Below are 23,727 nucleotides of genomic sequence, written 5' to 3' on the forward strand. Positions count from 1 at the left end.
ATAACTTCACATGGAAATATTTATTTCATGAGACTTGCACAGGCTGCCCTCTGCCCTTTGCTAACAACAGATAAATTCCTGCCTGCAGAGAAGAACCATGACCCTTCTCTTTAAGGCAAACAGACTGGCGGTTGCTGAACAAGAGTCCCAGGTTCATGTAAAGAGGGCCAGAGTCCATGACTCCCCCTCTGCAGATACCTACTGACTTCAGGGCCTTAGGACACACTGAACCCGGCAGGCCCTGGATGGCAACAGGCTGGACCTGGACAGCAGTGCCCAGTTCCAACACAACAGGCCACAAAAGGAGGCTTCAATCTCAAACCAGGCAGCCTCTCCCCAAGCCGTCCTTGACAATGGGCGCTTCCTTTGTCCCAGCAACCCCACTCTCCCCAAGGCCATCCTGGGAATTAACCGTGGACATGCACTCGTGGAATAGTGACGTGGAATGGTGATGGAGGAACAGGGATGCCCACTGCGGGTGTTCACAGAATCAGGACGCTGGAAACAACTCAACTTCCAACTCTCCAAGGCAGATTAAAAACACAGGATCTCTCCATGGATTAGGAGAGAAAGCATCAGTAAGACAGTGGGTCTCTGCCAGTTTTAATGACATAAAAAAAAGTAGGTGTGAACAATTATAAAACAAAATATCTGACATGAGGGAAATTAAGTAGGTACCTAGATTCAACTTGGTCTCTAAAAATCCATGGTTGCCAAAGAGAGTTCATAGAAACTATGGGATTGAGAGGAAAAGAGCACAATGACATAAACACAATTGAAAACACAGTAAAAGTGAGTTCATGATAGGGGTGGGGTCATGATAGACACAGCCTCAGAGCTGGAGGTGCCAGGCCCCCAGAGCACTAGGAAGAACTAGGGGTCCAGAGGGAGCTGGGGTCAGCTCACACCTGCAAGATCAAGTGCAGGGAGGCTCCCTGGAGGAGCAGCCTGGGAGAGATGAGTCATGGCTCGCTCCTGGTCCTCCTGACTCAGGGTGCCCAGGAATGAGAAAGTTCCTGCCCGCTGCCTTCCCTGGAGATGTCTGGGCAGGAGGAAGAGGCTGCTACCACAGGTCCCTGAGCACACAAGCCAACCATCTATGAGAGCCAGCTCAGGCCAGCCTGTCCAGAGCAAGACAGAGCAGGGACCCAGCTGGCTCAGGAGTCCCTACCATTCTCCCTGTTACCCTAGGGTCACACACTAAAACCATCATGTAGAGATAGGGCCAAGAAAACACAACCAATAAGAATAAGTGACCCAAGACACAGGCATCCCATGAAGCTCTCTAAACAAGACCACATCAAGGGTCAAGTTTAAAGTGAACTTCTGCTGCTGCTGCCCTACCTCCTCTACCTAGAAGAGTGGGATCTGAAGAGACAAATAAATGTGGCCTCCAAAACTTTTTTTTTGTAGTGCAAGGAATGGAACCCAGGCCTTGCACATGCTCACAAGAGCTCGATGGCTGAGTTGTACCCCAATGCTCCAAAACCCCTTTATAGTGTCTCTGCTCACCCTTGAGTGGTGGGGTTGGGTAATTGTCAACCTTGAAATATGCACAATGGGATAAACCTCCCTTGGCAAGAGACCTCGATACCCCCAATGTTCATGATGCTTCTTAGCAGGATAATGGGGGTACTTGTTTTCTTTTGGGTTCACTTGTATTTTCAAAATATTCTAAATAGACACATCTCTTCTTTTTAACACTAGAAAACAATTGTGCAGCTTAATTTTACTCACCCCGGCTGGCACCTGTTTTGTGTCAGCATCCTGCCCTGCAGGAAGTGCAGGTGGGTGGACTCACCTGGCAGTGGGCAGCCTAGGATCTCCATTCTCAGACAGATGCTGCCGTTGTCAAACCAGGACTGCGGGTTGATGCGGATGTAGCGGGCCACCATGGGAACAGGCAGCTCGTTGAGCACAGGGATCTCTTTTTCACTGTTTCCTTCAAATATCTATTTATGTTCAAGGGGGAAATGAGGCTCTTGTAGGGTTTGATTATTGGGGGTGTGAGATTGGCAGTCCACTGGCTCAACAAGAGGCTGTTGAGGAATACCTAATGTGAATTGAGCACTGAGGAGAGGGAGAAAGGAGTCAGGTCCCAGGAAGCCCCCATCGATTGGGTCCTGGGGAGAACCTATTGACTGTAAGATAACTATCAAGGTCAGGGCAAAGGGACACCACAGAGCTTTTGTATTTCAGCAGAAGAAGACCAAGCAAAGCTGTGGGGAAGCAGTTGCATTTGACCTGACATGGGGGGAAAGACATACCTATCTTGGAATATTCTAGAGAAAGACACAGCAATGGGTTCCCAGGTAGAAGAGCAGCTGGCACCCTTCTACCAGGACACAGGGATGTGGGTGATAAGGAATCTGCAGGCGGTGTGCGAGATGGGTGTGAGACAGGGGACATGGTGCTGGGAATGTGCCCTTGAGTATCTCAGTGTGACTGCAGTGTGAAGCTGCACCACATCACAGAGCTAAAGATCCAAGGGCATTAGAAAAAGTTAGGAAACTCATAACTGAACAGCTGTGAGGGGCCCTGCATGCTGTCTCTCTCCAGGGCTGGCCTGGGTGTGGGTAAGAGGCTGGGTTCAGACCCTGTGACAGGAGGAAAGGCAGGAGTCCACATCGTCCCCAAAGGTGACCACCTGGTGCTGAACTTTGGGCCATGGAAAGGGGTCACTGTCCATCACACTCTCAGGGTTGGCTGGAGTGGACCCAGAAATGGTAAGTCCCAGGTGACTAGGCATATCACATCTCTCTGCAGGGTCCCACACAGCCAGAACCAAGAAGAGACTCACCATGTCTCCAGATCCGTTCTTGACAGTGACCCAGGTGTGGCTGTCATTGCTCACCATGACCTTATAGGACATCACCCAGTCACTCCTAAGAGAAAACAAAGCATCACTGGATCTGTACAATGTTTACCTCCTCCGGGTGGGTGGAGAAATAGGACAGCAGAGGCTCTTGTGGGGTTCAATTATTAGGGGTGTGAGAGTCGACAGTCCACTCGTTCAGCAAGAGGCTGTTGAGGAATACCTAATGTGTGTGCAGTGCTGAGGGGGAGGGAGAAAGGAGTCAGGTCCAGGAAGCAGACATGCTCTTCCCAGCACTGGGCCAAACCCTGGTTCCAAGCCACTGGTTATGCAACCTTGGCCAGGTAATTGACCCATCTATGCCGCTGGTTACTCGTCCTTAGGCTGGGAATCATGGAAGCACCTACCTTAAAGGATTTGGGAAGCAAAGAACAGTTTGATACCCTCTAAAATGTGGGACCATGCCCAGCCCCAGGCAGCGCTCAGCAGTAACCACACATAACAGGGCATTTGTTTGTAGTCAACAGTGACATAGCCCACAGGAAGAGTTTGGGGAAATAGTCTCAGGACAGGCCAGAAACTGCTTAAACATTTCATTCGGGAAACTGACTTGGGAATGTAACAAACCAGATCCTGCAATTGCAAACCAGATCCTGCAACCGAAAACCAAACAGCTTGGGTCTCTGAGAGACGCTGAGTCTCTCCCTGGCTGTCCTGGTCACACAGATGGTCCCTGCCAGTGGTGTGCAGACTCAAAGCCAAACCTCTGTCAGTACATCCTACTGCCCCAATGTCACTGGGGACAAAGCAGCTGTAATCTGACTTCCCGGAGAAAAGCTCAAGGGGAGAGACTCAGCAAACTCAGAGCAAGAACTTGCATGTGGTGAGAACACTTCTTCCCTCTGCCTCATTTTTCATAATATTAATTCTTAGGCAGGGTAGAAATTTTCCCTCTGCCTTCACCCTTCCTCATTTCTTAAATACTGGCCCTAAGCACCTTCCCTGGTTTTCTCACAAACTCTGCCCGCTGAACTGCTTGGGATCCTTCCCGTGCTGTGAAGTCCACTTGGTCTCAGGGTCCAGAGCTTTCCCAAGAAGGTTCTGAGCTTCTTGTCGAGTCAGGAGTGGCCAGTGAGTCTTCAGACACAGCAGCTGGTTTTATTCATTCTGGTTCATCTGACAGACGTGGCATGAAAGTTCTTCTCGGGGGCTTTCACACAGGCTTGGAAACAAACCCGTGCCTGTCACCTTCTCCCCTCTTCCCTGCTCCCCACCAACTGCTCCAGATCCCTGCAAGAAGCCAGAATCTCCCAAGCAACACGATTCCCCCTGCGAGCCCCAGGCCGGAGCCCACCACTGCAGTGGACGTAGCAAACAGGCCCTTGAGAAGCACCTCCCTCGGCTCAGGTGTCCTCTGCTGGACAACCACCCTCCCCCCAAACAGCAACCCCTTTACCCCATCTCGATTCCCAAATGACTCACAGGAGGTGCCGCTTTGTGTCAGCTGACACATCCCCACTGGGCTCTGGAGGCAGAGGTCAGAGTTGGGGTCTGCAGCTATTGAGGGAGAGGTGGCACATTTAGGTGACCCCTCAGGCAAAAGAAACACACACTCCACAAAAGGGAGGTAGAAAGAAAAATGGAAATAAATCCTCTGAAGAAGGAAAGAGAGAGAAAAAAAAAGAGAATGAAATAATTTCTCAAACTTAAAAAACATATAGATAAAAATTGTGTTTGTTTGAATAATGACTCAGTGATGCCTTGGAACTCTGTCTGAACTGCAGAGCAGCCGGGTCTCCTGCCCACTTTACCCTCTACTTGATGTCTAAGTGACATCTCTGAGCTTTCTGCCACTGTGCACCCCAACATGGTGGCCTCCGGGAAAGTACCACCATCCCCCCATGCGTCAGGGTCCAGGAACCATCCTTGGCTCTCACACCCCGCCCCTCCCCTACATTCCAGTCACCATGTTTTGGCTATTCGACCACCCACATCTTTGCAGAAGGCTCACAACTCTGTCCTAACTCCCTTGTGACCAACCCAGCCCATTCTCTGGGGCCAGGACTATTACAGTTGCCTCTACATGGTCTCCTGGAATCTAAACTGCTCCCCAGTAAATCCCAGAGTCAGAGGCTCACTTTGCTAGTGCAATATCATGTCACCTCCTGCTTGAAATACCTCTTAACTTTAAGCATCTAGCCTTCCAACAGCAGGTGTATCCTCATCTTAGTATGAAGACCAAAATCCTCACCATGCTGTGCAAGACCCTAACTTACCTCTTGTTTTCTGTGTTCTCTCCTTCAATTCCCCATATGGAAACACACTCTGCTGCCTCAGGGTCTTTAACATACAGTTCCATCCGTCTCAACTGCTTCTTCTGTTTGCCTCTAAATTATTCAGAAATCAAACTGTATCAAAAAGCCTGTCCTGGCCCTCCTATCTAGCCAAGTTTTCATTGTATGTCCTTTTCATTCTTAGTTTGGGTTTGGGATTTTAAACTCCTTTTTTGAAATCGTCTGATAGTGTCTTTTATCCCCTACTGGAGTCCAAACAGCTCACAGATGGAGAAAGGAGAGACCGGGTGCTCTGGAGGCCACACAGGAAGCCTGGAGCACCCAGTGAGGGCCAAAGGTGCAGGGCCAGGCCAGGTGGGCTCTGGAGGCCATGTGGTGGGAGCAGGACTTCTCTGCCATGCAGTAGGGAGCTGACCCCCAGCCCTGAAGTCCACCAAGCAGCCCGGTCAAAAGTACCTGAAGGCCAACTAGAAATTCTCCTCTGCCTCCTAAATTTGCCTCATCATAGGATGCTTGCTATTTGGAGATGTAGTTCCCTGTTTGCACTGTAAAGCTGCCTCTCCTTCCCCGACCTTTGAACCCAGCTGAGGTGAACACGCCCACAGAGGGGTCTTCTGGCCCCAAGTTCTCGTGAGGCCTTTGCTCATTTTGTCTCAGACTTTGTCTTACTGTCATCATGATGCAATGCTGTAGATGCAACCCGGGGCCTCTGCCTCGCACACGCTGGGTGAGTGCTCTGCCCTGGGCCACGCCTCAGCCCGCTGTCTCCCGCGGTTCCTATTATCAACTACAGCCATGAGATTTTCCTTCCACTCTCTGTGCTTTTCAGTATTCCTCTCTGAGCAGATACTCCGCCTTATCTGCCCACTTTACTGCCAGTGAGGATCTGAGTCATTTGGGGTCTGAACTATTAAAAGCAGTGCTCCTGTAAATATTTTTGTATGTGTCTCTTGGCAAATTTATACAAAATCCTGTTTGGTGTATAATTGGGAGAAGAATTTCTGGGTCACTGAGTCATAGATGTCTATTTATATATGTATGTTCAGCTGCAGCCATTTTCCAAGTTAATTGGAACTATTTGCACTCAGGCCCCAGAGAGCCCCCACTGCTCCGGGTTCTCGCCAACATGTGGCACGTCTTTCCCCTTCATCTTTGCCATTCGGGTGAGTGTTAAGTGAACTAATTTGCAACTAACGAAGCCATAGGTTTCACAGGTCTATTGACATTTGAGTAACATCTATGAGGTTCTTACATTCCCCCCCTTCTCCAGTTAAGTTAGCCACTTTTTTAATACAGGTTTTCAAGAGTTCTTTCTGCATTCTAGAGATGAGATTTTTGATTGAATATATGGTCTGAAAGTATTATCTCTGATTCCGTCATTTCATTCACTTTCTTTGTACCTTTTGACAAAAAGATTTTCTTAATACCAATCAATTAACTATTTTTCTTTATCATTGTTTAGTATTTGTGCCCTTTTCAATAAATTTTTGTTTTCTCTTGAAAGCTTCATTGCTTTATCTTTCACATTTACTTCTGCAACCCATCTGAAATTGATTATCGTATGGTGTGAAGTAGGGGTTAAGATACATTAGGTGCAGGGTCTCTATTCTAGTGCCTAAGTCTTTGATCCACTCTGAGTTGATTTTTGTGCAGGGTGAGAGATAGAGGTTTAATTTCAACTTGCTACATATGGATTTCCAGTTTTGCCAGCACCATTTTTTGAATAGTCTATCTTTTCTCCAGTGAATGTTTTGGGCACCTTTGTCTAGTATAAGATAACTGTATCTGTGTGGGTTTGTCTCTGTGTCTTCTGTTCTGTACCATTGGTCTACAAGTCTATTTTGGTGCCGTTTTTATTACTATAGCTCTGTAGTGTAGTTTAATGTCTGGTATTGTGATGCCTCCTGTTTCACTTTTCTTGCTCAGGATTGTTTTGGCTATTCTAGGTTTCTTATTTTTCCAAATAAATTTCATGATTGCTTTTTCTATTTCTATGAAGAATGTCCAAATCTTCACCATGTTGGCCAAATATCTGACTTCCTTAACAAGACCCCTAAAGCACAAGAAGTAAAATCAAGAAATTTAAATTAAATTTAAAAGCTTCTTCTCAGCAGAGGAAACAAACAATAATGTGAGGAGAGAGCTTAAGATTGGGAGAAAATCTTTACCACATGCACCTCTGATGAAGCATTAATCTGTATAATATATAAAGAACTCAAAAAATTTGACACCAAAAAAACATAAATAACTCAATCAATAAATAGGCTAAGCAATTGAACAGACACTTCACAGAAGAAGAAATACAATTGATAAATAAAATATATGAAAAAATGTTCAACATCTCTAGTAATTAGAGAAATGCAAATAAAAATTACACTAAGATTTCATCTCACTCCAGTCAGAATGGCAGTTATCAAGAACACAAGCAACAATAAATGTTGGCAAGGATGTGGGGGAAAAGGTACACTCATACATATCTGGTGGGGCTGCAAATTGGTGCTACCACTATGGAAAACAGTATGGAGATTCCTCAGAAAACTTGGAATGGAATCACCACTTGACCCAGTTATCCCACTCCTCTATTTATACCCAAATGACTTAAAATAAGCATACTACAATGATGCAGCCACATCAATGTTTATAGCAGCTCAATTCACAATAGATAAACTTTGGAACCAACCTAGGGGTCCCTCAATAGATGAATGGGTAAAGAAAATATGGTATATATATATATACAATGGAATATTACTCAGCTTTAAAGAAAAATGAAATCACAGCATTTGCTAGTAAATGGATGGAGGTGGAGAATATCATGCTAAGTAAAATAAGTCAATCTCAAAAAACAAAGGCTAAATGTTTTCTCTAATATGCAGATGCTAATTCACAATGAGGGAGGGGCACTAGAGAAGTATAAAGTTACTTTATTTACATAGAGAGAAGTAAAGAGAGGGGAGGGGATGTGGGGAGAGGAAGGATAGTAGGCTGAAACAGACATTATTACTTTATGTACCTATATGACCACATGACCATCGTGATTCTACAACATGTTTACTCAGAAAAATGAGAAATTATATCCCATATATCTATGTATATCAAAGTACGTAATGCATTCTGTTGTCATGTATAACTAATTAAAACAAATTTTAACAAATCTTTTAAAGATACATTGTTTTCCATATGGGCTTCCAATTAACTCAGGAAATTTACATGATGATCTTACTGCTGCTCCTCTGTGGCACTTTTGTTATAAGTCGTATTACTATTCATGTGGAGGTGTGTTTCTAGACCCTCTATTCTGTTCCCTTGGTCTATTCCATACCTTATCCTAAACCTGCCTTAATTTCTACAGATTTATGACATATTTTAATATCTTGCATTGTGTTTCCCCACTTTGATTTTGCTTTTCTAATTTATCTATCCTTGGCCCTCCCATATAAATTTTAGGATCAGTATGTTAATTGCCAAAACAGAGTCTTCTGGGATTTTAACTGGAATAACATGACATTGAGTATAGAAATGAGTTTTATACTTTTGCATCTTTACAATATTAACTCTTCCAATCCATAAACATGATATACCCACCTATTTACTTACATTGATTGCCAGATTTGCTATATTTATTCTTAAGTAGTTGATTTTTCAATGATTTTAAAGATGATATCACTTTAAACTTTATTTTCAACTTGTTTATTTTAAGGATATATAAATGTTTTTTGTATCCAGCTATTTTGCTAATTCTTCAGTTAATTCTAATAGTTTGTAGATCTCTTTAGCTATTTTATGGATATGATTATGTCATCCAAAAGCAATGGCAGTTCTGTTTATTTCCAATCATTAGGTTTTCAATTTCTTTTTCTTGCTTTAGTACTTGCTAAGATTTCCAGTTGAATGCTGAAAGCCGTGGTAATAACGGACATTTTTGTCTCCTCACTGGGACTGAAGGAAAGATTTCAACATTTCACCATTGAACAAGACCACACATGCCCACGTTTAAAACCACTTGGCATTTAGTAAATGTACAATAATAATATGAGCAGAGAAATGAATTCTAACCATTTTATTAGCTCTAATCCACTTTTATTCTTTGTAACTACATGAACTTAAAAAGCCACCTCTTCTTCTGAAAATAATAGCTACCAGGAGAATGTGTGTTCATTTTTAAATTAAGAGATGTTATAGTGGAAGGTTAAGACTGCTGGTTCTGAGGTCAAGAAGCCAAAAGTTAAATTCTAGTTCTTCCACTTCCTTCCCTGTGACTTCTTACAGCTCTGCTGTAAAAAAAAAAAAAGACACCAACTCTACCTTCTTGTTCAGTCAATGAGATGGACCAAAGCAGTAGGGGCTGAGCTCAGTGCCAGATGCACAGCACGTGCCCTTTCTAGAGGGGCTGTTAGTAAGGATTCCCTCCTCCTGGGCGTCTGTCAGATCCCAGGCTGGCCCCGGGATGTCAGGCTGGACGGAAGCACAAGCGGAGGCTTCTCCAGGTACTCTGGGGAGCGGCTCTTCAGGCTTAACCTTCTTGCTCTTGTGATGGAAATGAGCTGTCAGAGCCATAAAGAAATTAAGGAGGAGTTGTTTTAATTAAAATTAATAGGTTGATAATACAGGGTGAGAGAAGAGCCACCTGCCCAAAATTGTGACGCTGAGACTGACTGTGCCTTCCACAGGAAGAGGCTAAAGCCACGGGATGGCTAAGTCCTGCTCCTAGCCCTACAGCTACAGCACCCCCGACATTTCCAGCTCCAGTGTGTGGCGGAGGGAGCGAGGCACCTGCAGCAGAGGCCGGGAGGCCGGGCAGGCTGGCTGGCACACCTCACCCTTGTCCACTCCAAGGCTGCATATTGGATTCCTTTGTCAGGGCTCACTCATTGTGTGGAGAGCTAGCCGTGTAGACTGTAGCCACAATGGCCCTGCTCTTTGGTCTCCTAATCCTTAGGGAAGGCTTGAAATTCATAGCACTTTTGTGGCTTTTCTTCCACTTCCCTCAGAGAGATTATTTCACATCACAAAGCCACCTTGATATTATTTCCTCAGCACTGAAGGCTTTGACTCAAAGCCCCAGGGTCCAAGCAAAGAAGCCCTGCATCAGAGGCTTCTGGAGAGCAGACAGGGCCCCCATGACGCTCCTCTGGGCTGCAGCAGCTCCCTCAGCTTAGAAATGTGAAAACACAACAAAACATCCTCCTATGCCATTATCACACCCCCTAGTCCATCCTCCCTTAAAACCAGGGAAACAGAGGAGTGGGCCACAAAGAAGAAGCGGAACTTGGGGAGACAGGACTGCGTAGTGAAGACCTGGTGTCCATACAAATAAAACGCCACAGCAAAGGGTCACGGAGCCTCCACTGTGGCTCAGCCGCACCCTGGTTACCCTGAATCAACCCTCAGAGGGCAAAGAAGGGGTGTCTGCTTGCAGGGCCCTGTGTAGGGGCCTGGTTAGGAGGGGAGGAAAAGAACAGCAAGCAGTGTGCCAAGGAGACACCTGGGCTGCGGGGGAGGTGCCGGCAACGGGGCAGGGGAGGGCATCCAGACATTAAGCCAGGAAAGCTGGACTTTTCCCAGGACTCTCAAAGGGACAAAAATGGCCTTACAACAGGAGCACCTACTCGGTTCCCGAGGAGCACCCAGGAGGTTCTCTGAGGTTTCACTGGCTGGCAATCTTAAAACATCATTGAATCTACGAGAAAACATCCCCTGGGAGAAACAAAACAGCTCATTTAGATCCCAAAGAACTTCAGATTTTGAAACTATTGCATACATATTTTTAATTTTCTTTATCAAAGATGCAAACAGATGCTCCTCCACTCAGGATGCAGTCACATTCCCACAAACACAGGTTCTGACCTACTGTGCATCACGGCTTGGTGACTCGGCCCACAAGAGGCCACATGGGCAGGGCCATAGCTCACTGCCACTGCCCAGCATCAGGAGAGAGCTTCCTACCAGCCCAGGAAGAGAGACATCCCCTGCCCTTGCACTGCCTTCGCAGCCCTGGCAGGGTCAGGCTCAGTGGCATGGTGGGCTCATGGTGTTGGTTTTATTGTGATGCTTAAAGCCTTACAAATAGATTACACTCATCTTTTGTACCCATCAAATGTTACAGAAGGAGAAAGAGAAAATATTTATTTGAATGTTGTATAATAGGCTGACATACAGGACAGTACCACAGTTCTCTTGCAAAAAGGATGTATGTGAAGATGCAACTCATCTCTTAAAGGCAGACTTTAAGAAAAAAAAGATAAATCTTATATAACTTCTTATATGCAATTTTTCTGTCCTTGAAAGAACAATTCTATTAAGATTTCCTAGTAATAATTCAAATGGCACGTTAGTCTTCAAAATGCCTCTGCCTACTTGGTCTGATTTCATCCTAGAGAAACAAGCAAAGTTCCTCATTAGGCACATGGTTGCTAACCGGCTTGGTAGGAGGAAAGTGCCATGTGGCTTTTATTCCTATACATAAATGCTCCAGTCTCTCCTCTGGTCTTCATCAAACTTCTCTCGTTCCTTGGTTCTGGGTACAAGGTTTCAGTACCCAGACCTATCCAGTGCTTCAGGGGTGTGTGAGCAAGCTATTGTAAGCCACATGTGATGAACAGTAGCTGTTCTTCTCAAAAGTACCTATCACCAGCACGTCTCAGTCATTTGCAAATAACCTCCCTTTCTACAAACACAGTCTAGGGCTGATGCACCATCACAAAACAGTTCCCAAATGTGGAACACAGAAAGCACCAGACAAACATGGAGTCTAGATCTTGATGAATTTTCCTAAGGATGGTTCAGTAACATCACTGTCTTCAGTAACCAGAGAACCTCAGATATCTGAAGGTGTGCCGAAAAATGGTAGTAACCTATAGAACTGCTTTGATTGTATCTGTATGGGACACTGTGGGGACGTTCAGCCCTGTTGTTTTGAGTTACATTTCCACTTTGACCCTTATGCATGGTCACATTTGAAGCAGCTGTTCCACGGAGCATGACCCTGCACCTTGCCAGGCTGAATAGCCTGAAGGTGGTCACGTGACAGAAACCAGGACAGTCACAGTCGACTGGCCTAATGGAACACCTGACCCAAACGGAGCCAAGACATTCTTCCATGGGATTCTGGATCTGAATGCAAGAGGTGGCTGGAGTCGGAAGCCACAGCCCTTGGGTGCTAAGGGCAGTTCTATTCCTCATTCTGTGGTCAGAGAGGCAGAGGACACTCTACAGAAGGAGATATTCAGCCAACTCTGGATGCTGGGACCCAGTTACACCCAAGGAGCTGCCTGAGGCCTGCTGATACCCCAGAGTGTTTCAAGATGGGCCCTGTGACTTTCAGACAAGGAGGGCCTCCTGCTCCTAAACTGTAACCAAAGGTTCAGGGGTCCTCATATGTGACTCTGCTAAGCCTGAGTGAGAGGGCTTAGGAGCCCAGGTCAGGAGACTGGAAGTTATGGCTGTACAGAGGCAAAGCAGCCAAGCCATTACCAGCTGCATTTTATGACAACACACCAAAAGCTGGGATACGGAGCAGGCCGGCTACTTCCTGTGGCCTCAGTAAGGAACTCACCATAGGGAGAGGCTCTGGTCCAGGAGGTACAACTGGAAGCAGGTAAGCAATAGTGAAGCAAGGGCGCTGTGTGGCTGGGCAGCTCCTTGTCCCCCACCAAGAATCAGAGCCCACTGAGGAACAGATGACCAAATGCCCAGCTGGACAGCAGCGGTCACTTTCCCCCTTGTGGACATTAGGAAACAGAGATTGCTATCACGGTAATGGGGACATCTGAGAAGAGCCAAAAGAACCCCCAAGTCCCTCCCAACATGCCCCTGTCTTTCAGCAAAACTGGGTACAGCATGTAGATAAATGTGAGCTCTCCACCCCAACCACGGTGGCTGTGCAGCTCAGTGAGATCCGAGGACCCTCGCCTCAGCCCTGGGGCTGTGGGTGAGACCTAGTCTCTGTCTTTGTCTTATCTTATATACATTTTTTTTCTTTCTTAAGATAGTGAGTATAACTACTTCCTAATAATTCAAGTGGCATTTCAGTTTACGGGGTGCTTCCACATCACGACCCTGCTTCAGCTAAGAAGGAGCCAGTCACCTTGAAGGATCATCCACAGCAGATAGGTTCAGATGGGGTAAACACAGTCCCTCTCTTTACTCAGGGTCCATTGCTTAATTACACTGGCCAAGTCCCTCTTGCCATGTAAGGTCACATATCACAGATTCTGGGGACTGGCATGGGTGAGTTTTGTGGAAGGACATCTTCCACCTTGGGACCCTCACTCTGATTCTGGCTTCCCCCGTACACCCTCCAGAACCCCTTCTCTCTTGGCGCAGGCCTGAGAGTCCAGGCCTGTCCTGCTAGCCAAGTCACAACAGGACAACACGCTGTTTCCCAAATTCCAGTCAATAAATGGTAATCTTCAGTATTAGCCAAAAAACCACAGCCAAAGAAAACTGCATCACTCCCCCCTCCCCAACCACCACGAGGCTCTCTCCTGAAGAGCCAGAGTCCAAGGAAACAAAGAAAATTCCGTCCCACCTGACAACTCATGATCGACTTCTCAACCCACTGACTGTAATTAAAACTCCCTGGTATTTCTCAATATATCTGGCTCCTTCTACAGGGTCAAAGCTGTGTTCCTGAAAGAGGCGGTCCACTCCTCACCCAGAGTCAGCCCAACTAGCAGGAGACATAGTGTCAGCCACTGCAGATTCCGGAAACCCCTCCCGTGCCAGCCCAGGCTCCCTGCACTCCTCTGGGTCCCCAGCAATCATGCAGGTGTAGCCCAGGGCTCTGCAAGTATAGTGAGGGCTCTCCAAGAGGGTATTTCTGCCCCCAGGGGCATCTGCAGTGTCTGGGGCCATTTCTGGTTTTTATGACTGTGGGGCTTGGGTAGGCTGCTACTGCAGGGTGAGGAGCATCTCCTGGGTAGAGGCCAAGGGTGCTGCTAAACATCCGAAAATACACAGGAACGATTCCCATAGCAAAGACTTATCCTCCCCAGACTGCAACAGTGCTGGGGTGGAGAAGCCCCATTCTGAACCATTCAAATAGCAAGATGGGTATTCTCCACTGAGGTTGTTCAAAACTATACTGAGGGAAGAGTGATGTCACCCGCAATTTATCAGTGTGGAAACTAAGGCACAGCATTGTCAGGGGCTATGACACTTTAGAGACCAGAGTGGATATCCGATAATACAGGCTTCTTCAACATGCCTGTTGATTTGCCTGAAAGAACACGAAGGACTCAGAAGCAGGTATGCGGTAGCAAGAGCAGTTTTTCAGAATGTGGCTCAGTTACCTGTCAGAAACGTGCAAAGAACAGCTGTTCAGTGAACAGAAACTGGTTCTTCCAAAATATTTTCAAATGTTTTGGACACCCCTGCACCAGGCAACCCTATTTCTCTCTTACCAAAACTTGTCTTTACAGACAGCCTGGGGTGCAGCCCAGACCTGGCTCATATTACCCTATAAGCCACAATGTAGACTCATGTTATGGTTTGGATGTGCGGTGTCCCCCAAAAGCACATGGGTGAGACAATGCAAGAAGTTTTGGAGGAGAAATGATTGAGTTATGAGAGCCTTAATTCAATCAGTGAATTAATCACCTAATGGGATTAATTGAATGGTGGCTGAAGGCAGGTGGAGTGTGGCAGGTGTGGTGTCAGGAGGCATGACTTTGTATCTGGCAAATGGAGTCTCTTTCTCTCCTTCTGGTCAACCCCTCTGCCACACTCTTCCACCATGATGTTCAGCCTCACCTTGAGCCCTGAGGAATAAAGCCTTCTGTCCATGGACTGAGACCTCTGAGACCATGAGCCCTCCAAAAAACTTTTCCTCCTCTACAATTGTAGTGGTTGCATCTTTTAGTCACAGTGGTGAAAACCCCAAATAAAACAACTCATGACCAATACTTGTCAACAGCAGGGACAGGGAGTAGGCCAGCCACTGCTCAGTGACCCTGGGCACAGGTAGTTTACAGTCTAGAGAAGAAGGCAGAGATTGCATAATTAATAATGCAATTAATAATTGAACTGCCATTGTGATATTGTTCAAAGGAGGAATATACAAGGCTTTTAAATGGGGCAGGGGTTGACTTTGTCCAGGGCTGGTTGGGGAGAGCATTCCTGGGGAGGCTGTCTTTGAGCTGAGACATGAAGAACAAACAGGAATAACTAGGTAAGGATCAGATTCATTTTAATCCAGTAAGAAAAAAAGCTGAGATTTAATAGGTAAATAATAATTCTAAAAAAAGCAGAAGAAAATGGAGCAGAGATTAATAGTAAGAACAATAACATAATATAAATAGAATACCTTAGAGCTAAAAAGTATGAGTTCCTGTATTTCAAGGTCATATCAAGTTTCAGCTATAACAAAGTACAATATTGTGTGGGTTTTAGCACAAGAGATATAAAAATAACCCTAAGAACTTCATAGAGGAAGAATTATTCAAAGATTCTTAGTAAGAATGATGTCCTCAGACATATATATCATTAACATTGAAGGTAAAGAAGCAACAGAAAATTCAAGACTTTGAGAGGTAACATGGTTTCTTTCTGGCATAATGAAAATGTTCTAAAATTGATCACGTGATGATTGCACCATCTTGTGAATATATCAAAACACTAAATCATGCCTTTAAATAGGTGACTGTATGGTATGCATTATAGTACAGCAGATGACCTGGCTGTAAATAATAATAATAACTCAATATGACCATGATATAAGAATTAAGTGCTGATTTCACAAAAGTTTTTTTTTTTGAGAGAGAGAGAGAGAGAGAGAGAATTTTTTTAATATTTATTTTTTAGTTTTCAGTGGACACAACATCTTTATTTTATTTTTATGTGGTGCTGAGGATTGAACCCAGCACCCTGTGCATGCCAGGCAAGCGCACTACCACTTGAACAACATCCCCAGCCCCACAAAAGTTTTAATATAGCTCCTTAGGAAGAATGAAATGAGAGAGAGGGGGGCAGAATATGCTGAACACAGGTCAATAAGAGAGTTCCATTCTTGCTTTTCATAGCAGAATGTCAGCAGATAACTAATTTAAAAGATTAAGAAAGAACACTGAGAACATTTTATTTAGAAACCTGGGGATTAAGAAAAATAAAACACAAGAACTAGCTGTCCCAGAGACTAGGAGATGGGACTGCTATTTGTAATTGTCATTAGTGCTATTTGACTTTTTAAACAGCAAAATAATTTTTAATTAAAGAATAAACCCACATTTTTCTCATTTCCTCTTTATTTCTCTGACACTTTTTTAAGTCTTCACTCATTCAAGGTCTTTTTCTTCCAACACATGCGAGAATTGAGGGCAATTTATATGTTACAGATTCAAAGCAAGACGAAAAAGCAGAATTTCTTTCTTCCTTTTAAGAGTTCACATTTTACTATGGTGTGAACTCGAGAGAAGGTCAGTGGAATTTTATGAGAACAATTGGGAAGCACGTGGCCTTTCGCCCCTGTTGGGCGCCCTGTGTTCTGAAGTGCTGCCAATGGACTACTTAGCTGGTGGCACAAATGTTATTTTTTAGATGGACTTTAAAGAAAAACTGGAGAACTGAAGGTTATTTTAAAAGAATAAAAACAAAGTCTTCCGTGAAACTTAGCCAAGAGTTTACTTTCAAAACTGCTGGGAAAACCTTGTACTTGATCGCTCCTTTAACCTGGATGGACAGCTAGCATAATACGAAAATTCTGCACTTGAAAGAGATCTTTGTAGAAATAGGAAGCTTCCTACCAGGCATGGAAGAGGGAATCAAGTGCAAAATGCACACCATGAGAGCTGTCTGCCCTTCAGCCCTGCTGGAGAGGGAGCAGGCACACCTGATGCAGAGGCTGGTGTGGTGGAGGGCCTCCTATGAGGCAGCAGCATGGGGCTCCAGGATGCCCTCTGACCCATACTGACCAGGCCACTCTGGCAGGTGCAGCTCTTTGCACCAAGCTGATAAACCTAACTTCCAAAGGTGTTGGGAGGAACGATTACCAGTACTTGCCATGATGGTAGCTCAGGACAGACTAGCTGTTTCCACCAAGACCGTTTCGTGATGAAACATGCCATCTTCCAGCATCTTCTGTCCTGCATGACAGGGAGCAAGGACGAAGGCATTCAACTGATGCGTTTTTCCAGGACCAGAGAGGAGCCCGGCCAATACAGAACAGGCACCTAGAGGAAGCAGGCCTTCTCCTAGTTGTGTCTCTTTTTTCCCTCCAATCAAAATTAGAAGATAATAATTTAAAAATTTCCAAGGTGACAGCTGAACATGTACCAGAAATCTAAGACCAGAGTTTTGTGGTGTAGGATTAAGAAGGAAAAGTTTTCCTCTTCTAGACCTTGATGACCTGTGTCTTGACGACTTGGAATGGACTTCATGAAACTGGGAAGCCACTGGTTAGATGTCCTGTAGGCCTCTCACACTTTGGCTCTATCCAGATACACAGTGTGCATATACTCCATAGAGGAAAGAGAGAGAGAGAAATAATGCCAGCAAAAATCCAAAACACCATCAACTCCAGCCAGCGTCACTGGCTCATCACTGACACAGCAAATGGGCAAAACCAGCCACACACAGTGGAGGAGACCTGATCTGGAAACCCAAAATCTGAAACTCTGAGCACCAATGTGACAACCCAGTGGAAAACCTCCCACCTCACCTGATGTGATGGGTCACAGTCACAACACAAGCATCTAAAAACAGAGGAAACTGCCTTCAGGCTGTGTGCTGAAGGTGCAGAGGGAATAAATGAATTCTGTGTTTAGACTTGGGTCCCCTTACCAATGCACATAATGTATGTCAAATATTCAAAAATAATAATAAAAAGCCCAAATCCAAAATACTTCTGGTTCCAAGCATTTTGAATAAGGGGTACGAGGCCTGCTGCAGGATCACCACTGGCTCTTGGCCCCTGGTGGTGACCAGTACCAGGTGTCACCCACTTCCATACAGAAGCAGGGCCAGCAGCGCCAAGTTCCTCTTCAGTTAGAAGAGGGAGAGTCCCAGGGCTCAGGCCTTTGTAGGCCAACTCTCTGCTTGAGCCATGAGGAAGCTGGCAGCTCCCCATCCATCACCTCATGAGGCAGCGTTCCAGCAGCCTGGCAGGCTCGAGTCTTGCTGGAGGCCAAGCTATAACTTTGGGCAGGAATACTGATCCCAAGAGGCCGAGACTGCCTTCAGCAGCTTCTGGAGACAACGTGTAAAAAGCGAAGTCCTATCTCTTGTCTACAATAAGCAGAGGCATGCACAGCAGCAAGAACACAGTGTCCTCATTCTGCCTGTCTGTCCATCTGTCTGTCTCCCCCCCCACTCTTACTCCCCAGCCCTTATCTGCTGGAACCACTCTCAACAGCTGAATGGTGCTGCCACATCCTCAGAACAGCCAGATGTTGGACACTGTGTGAAACATCAGCCCACTGATTTATTGGATTTCTCACTTTGGCTAGTTACCATGGCTCTTCGAGACAGCAGGAGGGAATGTTATAAGGTTAGAAATACTATCTATTTTCCATTACCTCCAGTAAAAACATCTACCGGGGAAACGGGAGGGGAAATGCCACTTTCAGAGCCAGGTTGCAATAAATCAGTGTTAAAACCCACTGTAGAGAACTAATAGTAAAAAAAAAGGTATGCGACGCCTACCTAGACCTGGAACAGTCACATGAGGGGCCAGGAGGAAAGGAACAAAAAAGTGAGACCCCTCTGAATGCCACAGGATGGAGCCTCCAGAGGGCTGGCCCCATCCTGCTCCCTGCCTGGCAAGCACTGACCCCGGCCAGAGAGTGCCAAGGGGCATGGCCTGCTCAGATTGCCCAGGACTCAGCGGAGCTGGATTTGCACCGTCCGTGGGGCCGAGGAAGCACTCTGCATTTGTAGGCACTGTTCATAGTTTAAATAGCACAAACTTATTCTCTCACAATTCTGGGGTCAGAAGCCCTAAAATCAAGGCGTTGGCAGAGCTGTATTCCTTCTGGGAGCCCCAGGGAGAATCTGTTTTTCCTTGTCACTCCATTCTTTGGTCATTGTCCCTTCCAAGCCAGCAGGAGGGAAGGTCTTCTCAAGCCACCATCTCTCTGGCTTTCCCTGCTGCCTCCCTCTGCATTTAAAGCCCCTGGTGATTCCATGGGCCCCATCTGTACGGTCCAGGATCATCTCCCATGTTCAGGTCAGCCACTCAGCAGCCTCAATCCCAGGCCGACTTCATGCCCCTTGACTGTGAAAACTTGTGTGTTCACAGGTTCCAGGAATCAGGTCACTGACACGGTGGAGGAGGGTCTCATCCTGCTGACTGCTCTCCCCTTCCTCTGTCAATGTCATAGTCTACAACTGCACCAGCACAAAGACAAACAGATCAACGTCATAGAGTAAAGAGATTGCTTCAACCTAAGAGTTAATTTTTTCTTCTGATTTTAAAAGAAATTAAAAACTTCACGGGCTCCTGAAGGTCTCATGGTCCCAGGTATCACGACTGCTGCTCCAAGGCCCCAGCCTTGGATGCCCTCAGATGAAGTCCACACGGTCCAGGTGCGGCCTCCACATTCACCCAGCCTGTGGCAGGAGGGCAGACCCTGAGCACTAGCCAGGAGTGGGCAGGAGGAGGAGCAGAGGACAAGCATCTTTACTGTGACAGACCAGATTAGAACACGCTACTTAGGCTTTCTACCCCTCAGTTTCTTCATAGTCCATAAAATGGGGACAAAAAAGGGCCCTACCTGTCAGGTCACTGGGGTCATTGCAGGTGGCAAGGTGAGGTGCCCAGCAGCCCTGATCTAGAGCCAGTGTACCTTTATTTAAAGAAACTTCCTATCCACCATTGTGTTTCAAAGAAATGCCGATGTGTGGCAGGAAATTCTCACACAATCAGACTCAAGTTCTTGGTGGTCACATGATACAGTTCTGGTCTTTCCTAGGTGTGTCTGAGGAGAGGCGTTGGCCACACTGGTGGTACCCGCTCGGGATGCTGGGGAGGGGCTCCAGGCTGAGGCTGCTGGGTAAGGAGCAGCACCAGCTCGTGGTCTCGGGCCTCCCACCTGCAGCCCAAGCTGAGAGTGCAGAGCAAGGCAACACCTCTCTCGGCTCAGGGGGGTGAGATGACCTACTTGGGGCTGGTGACAGCAGCCTTCTGGTTAAAGACACTGAGAACAGAGAATGTGGTCTGAGCACTCCAAGAGGCAGAGCACACTTCAGATTGGCTGGAGAGGAGAAAGAAGGAGGGCAGGCACCAATGTGTGAACAGGACTGTCTTCCAGGGGGAGGGAGTCTTAAGACAATCACAGCAACAGCAGGGCACCTGCCGTGTGCCAAGGAAGGACGACCTCAGCTGCTTGACATGAATGTGCTTGCCCAGTCCCCACGACACTAAGCCAACGGCATTATTACTACCCCATGTTACCAATGAGGAAACTGAGGCACAGAAAGGCCAGAAACCTGTCCCAGGACATGCAGCTAGGCAGGTCTGGAATCCTGGTCTCAGTCTGGGCTCCAACTCCAGGGGAGCCCTGGTCAGCCGAGGACCAGAGCTGCCCTGGGGAATGGCTGCTTCCTTCCCCTGCGGGCAGCTCTGGGTGGCTGACCTCTGGAGGAGGTGGGTGAGCAGGGGCTGGTTACGCAGACCTGCCCTGGAAGGACGCTGACCTAGCACTGGAGATGCAGCGGCAACTGGCTGCCTGCTCCTCAGGAGTAGCCAACACAGATGCCAATCGGGGCCAAACCGAGCGGGAGGACTCAGAGCAACAGGGAGTGGGTTTCAGAAGGTGGCCCAAGGACAGCCCCTGGTGCAGAGAGAGTCGAGTCTTCAGGCAGAGGGCAAGGCCATGCAAAGACCCCTGCAGGAGCATGCCTGGTGCAGCTGGGGAAGGAAAAGAGGGTTCTGGCTCCACACACAGTGAGCAAAGGGAATGAGGCCACACAGGGCCTGTGGGCAAGGGGCAAGCTGACCAGGGGCGGCTGCAGGAGGCCTTCCCCACCAGGAAACAGAGAGAGAAAAAGCAGCGGACACCCAGGATGCCTCTAGAAGGTCTCCCAGGGGATCAAAAGGCAGGGGGTGCCCAGAAACCATCCAGAGGCATTTCCAGGGAGCCAGGCTGGGGCGTAAAGCCCCTGAATAAAGCAGGGTGAAGCTTGCACCCAGAACAAGCTCTGCAATTGTTTCCACTTCACACGTGGAATCCCCCGAGAGCTCACTCCTCAGTCAACACCCAGAAAACCACCCAGGAGCCTTGGACGCCATCTTGAGAGCACTATTTGATTTCAAGTAGCTATCTCTGCATCGTTGAAATTTCACATAAGATAGAGGAAATGACTTAGTGCCTGAACTCATAATTGAACTTGAAGATGTTTTTGCTAAAATCCGTTCCCTGACAAGCTCTGCTGTTCAGAGTGACAGTTCTCAAAGAGGTTAGAAAGGAGTTTGGAAACTTCTCTCTCCCCAGCCCCCCACAGGTGCCAAAATTTTCATTTCCCTGTGAAGGGAGGAGACGCAGCGTGACAGTTCTACAAACACACCCACTCTCCAGGAAGGTACCATGTGAGTGAGAAGCCTCCGCTGAGCTCTGCTTCCTGAGCTCCCGCCTGGCCCTGGCGCCTCTTCCCTCCGCACCTTGGCTGCTGCAGTGCTGGGACCCAGACCCACCCTGGAGGATGACCCAGCAGCAAAGGCTGGAGGGGTCCTCAGGGAGCAGAAAACAGATACAGCTGAGCACTGCTGGGTGGGGAAGTGGGACCCCCAGTCAAAGAAGGAGTTTGGCGAGACCCCTGCTTGTCCCCAGCTCTGGGCCAACGTCCTCCAGCTGCTCATCTGCCACAGCCTCTTGTCACCCTCTCTCTTCCTTCTGCTACAGCCCTACTGTCCTGAGCAGCCCCCTCTGCTGAGCCTTGTCCAGCCTGCCCTGCAGACCCCCCCGCAGGGCAAGCACAGAGCAGCAACCCTGAGCCTCGGGGTCCCAGATGTCTGTCCTCTCTACCCTTTGGCTCGCTCCATAAGCCCCCGGCACCCTGACTCCAATCATCACCTTCACTGCCTCATGAAGTCCTCAGATTGGCCTCTGCCCTCCGAGACCAAGTCTCTATCATATTTTATGCCCTCTTTCTCCCAGAGATTCCACCAACTGACTCCAGGCTTTAGCTCCTGCACCCCAGCGTCCCCTAATACAAGTCATGTTCTAGAAGCACACAGTGCCTCCTCCCTGCCTTCCTCCACTGCAACTGCCCGACTCTACCACCCCTGAGGGCATAACAGACAACCCAGTGGGACAAGGACAATTGTGTACCCTCTATAGGCACACACTGAGCCCTCTCTGCAACTGAAGAAATTCCCTGTGCTTTTTCTCAACACGGGTCTTACACTCTCTGCATTTCCACTCCCTAAACCTGCTACTCTCTGAGAGGACCTGCCGCTGCCTTCTCTAAGACTCTACAGCCCTCCAGGAGCAGGCCCTGAGCCCCTCAGCACCGGCTTCCCTGCCTGGACTGCCTCGGGGACCAGGCCTCTATTCCTTTCCAGGCCAAGCTCTCCACTGTGGGTGTCCCTGTGCCCCTCCTGCACCCGTGCCATCACAGACCCCCCTTGTGTCAAGGCCCATGTCTCCCGTCAACCTGATCGTCCCCTCCAGGGCGTGGATGGCTGTCTGACCAGAAAAGGGCAACTTGCCTTTCCTGACCTTCTTCTTCTGACTTGGGTACCTTGGTCTTCTCAGAGTCTCCACTTTCAATGGCACCAGCTTCCTGGGGCTCTGTCAAGCCTGCCTCCTTGGGCACCAAGCCTGGCTCCTGGCAGGGGCTGTGCTCATCCTCCCTAACCAGCCCAACTACTTTACAAATTCAGCAATTAGCCAGCCTTGCTCAGCCCCCACCTTACAAACCCAATGCTGGCTTGCTGGGAGGCGAGACTGTCCTACCTATTAAACAGTTAAAATGTAAAGCATTTGGCTATTTTAAGTTGCCTGTATTTATTCTAAGTTCTTAGAAGCATCTATTCACCTCAAGAAGATTAATTAACTTTTCACTCATCTCACTGGTTATAATTGTAACTCTCATACATCTAATAAACTTTCTGTCATTGGGAAATAAAAGATTGGTTTTATTAGTATACTAACATTTCACTCAAGTGCAATGCAGTAGGAAGGACAATTTATATTGGTAAAAAAATATAAAGCATTCAATGTCATTAAAACAATTGCATTTCATTGCTTTCAAATAGAATTAATTATCTGAAAAATATTAAAACTGGAATTGTAGGCTTGTCAACTTGGCCATGAACTGGCAGTAGGACTATGGTGGCCAAGACTCAAGACCTCACTGCATCTCTGTCTGACGGAAGCTCCTGTCTGTCTCAAGTCAGTGGCACCAACAAGGGGCTGGACTGAAAGCTCACTGCAAACAAGACCCCTTTTTTGCTCATGCTGTGTATATTAGTCCCAATGCTTAGAACAGAGCATTCAGTAGACATCACATAGATTAAAATTAATAAACACATAAAGAGGATGTCGGGAAGAAACATCCATCTAGCAAACTCCAAAGGACCAGCACCCTCTTTCTCTTCCATGTCTATGAATGTTACCAATCAAAATGCAGCACTCTTCGAGAATGGATCTGTTCTGCATGCTTACTTAGAAAAATAAAACTCTA

General features: G+C 47.1%; 1 protein-coding gene across 1 annotated transcript in view; it reads right to left on the reverse strand.

Moving 5' to 3' along the window:
* The window catches only part of LOC143385936 (inactive carboxypeptidase-like protein X2), a 68,192-nt gene that overhangs the window by 38,964 nt on the left and 5,501 nt on the right, over nucleotides 1-23,727 (reverse strand). The window contains exons 3-4 of the mRNA XM_076841374.1: nucleotides 2,801-2,885; nucleotides 1,802-1,952 (exon numbers count right to left, since the gene is read on the reverse strand). Of these exons, the coding sequence (XP_076697489.1) occupies nucleotides 1,802-1,952; nucleotides 2,801-2,885 (236 nt within the window). The remainder of the gene's footprint in view (nucleotides 1-1,801; nucleotides 1,953-2,800; nucleotides 2,886-23,727) is intronic.

This window comes from Callospermophilus lateralis, assembly GCF_048772815.1.
Source record: "Callospermophilus lateralis isolate mCalLat2 chromosome 11 unlocalized genomic scaffold, mCalLat2.hap1 SUPER_11_unloc_1, whole genome shotgun sequence".
Lineage (NCBI taxonomy): Eukaryota > Metazoa > Chordata > Mammalia > Rodentia > Sciuridae > Callospermophilus > Callospermophilus lateralis.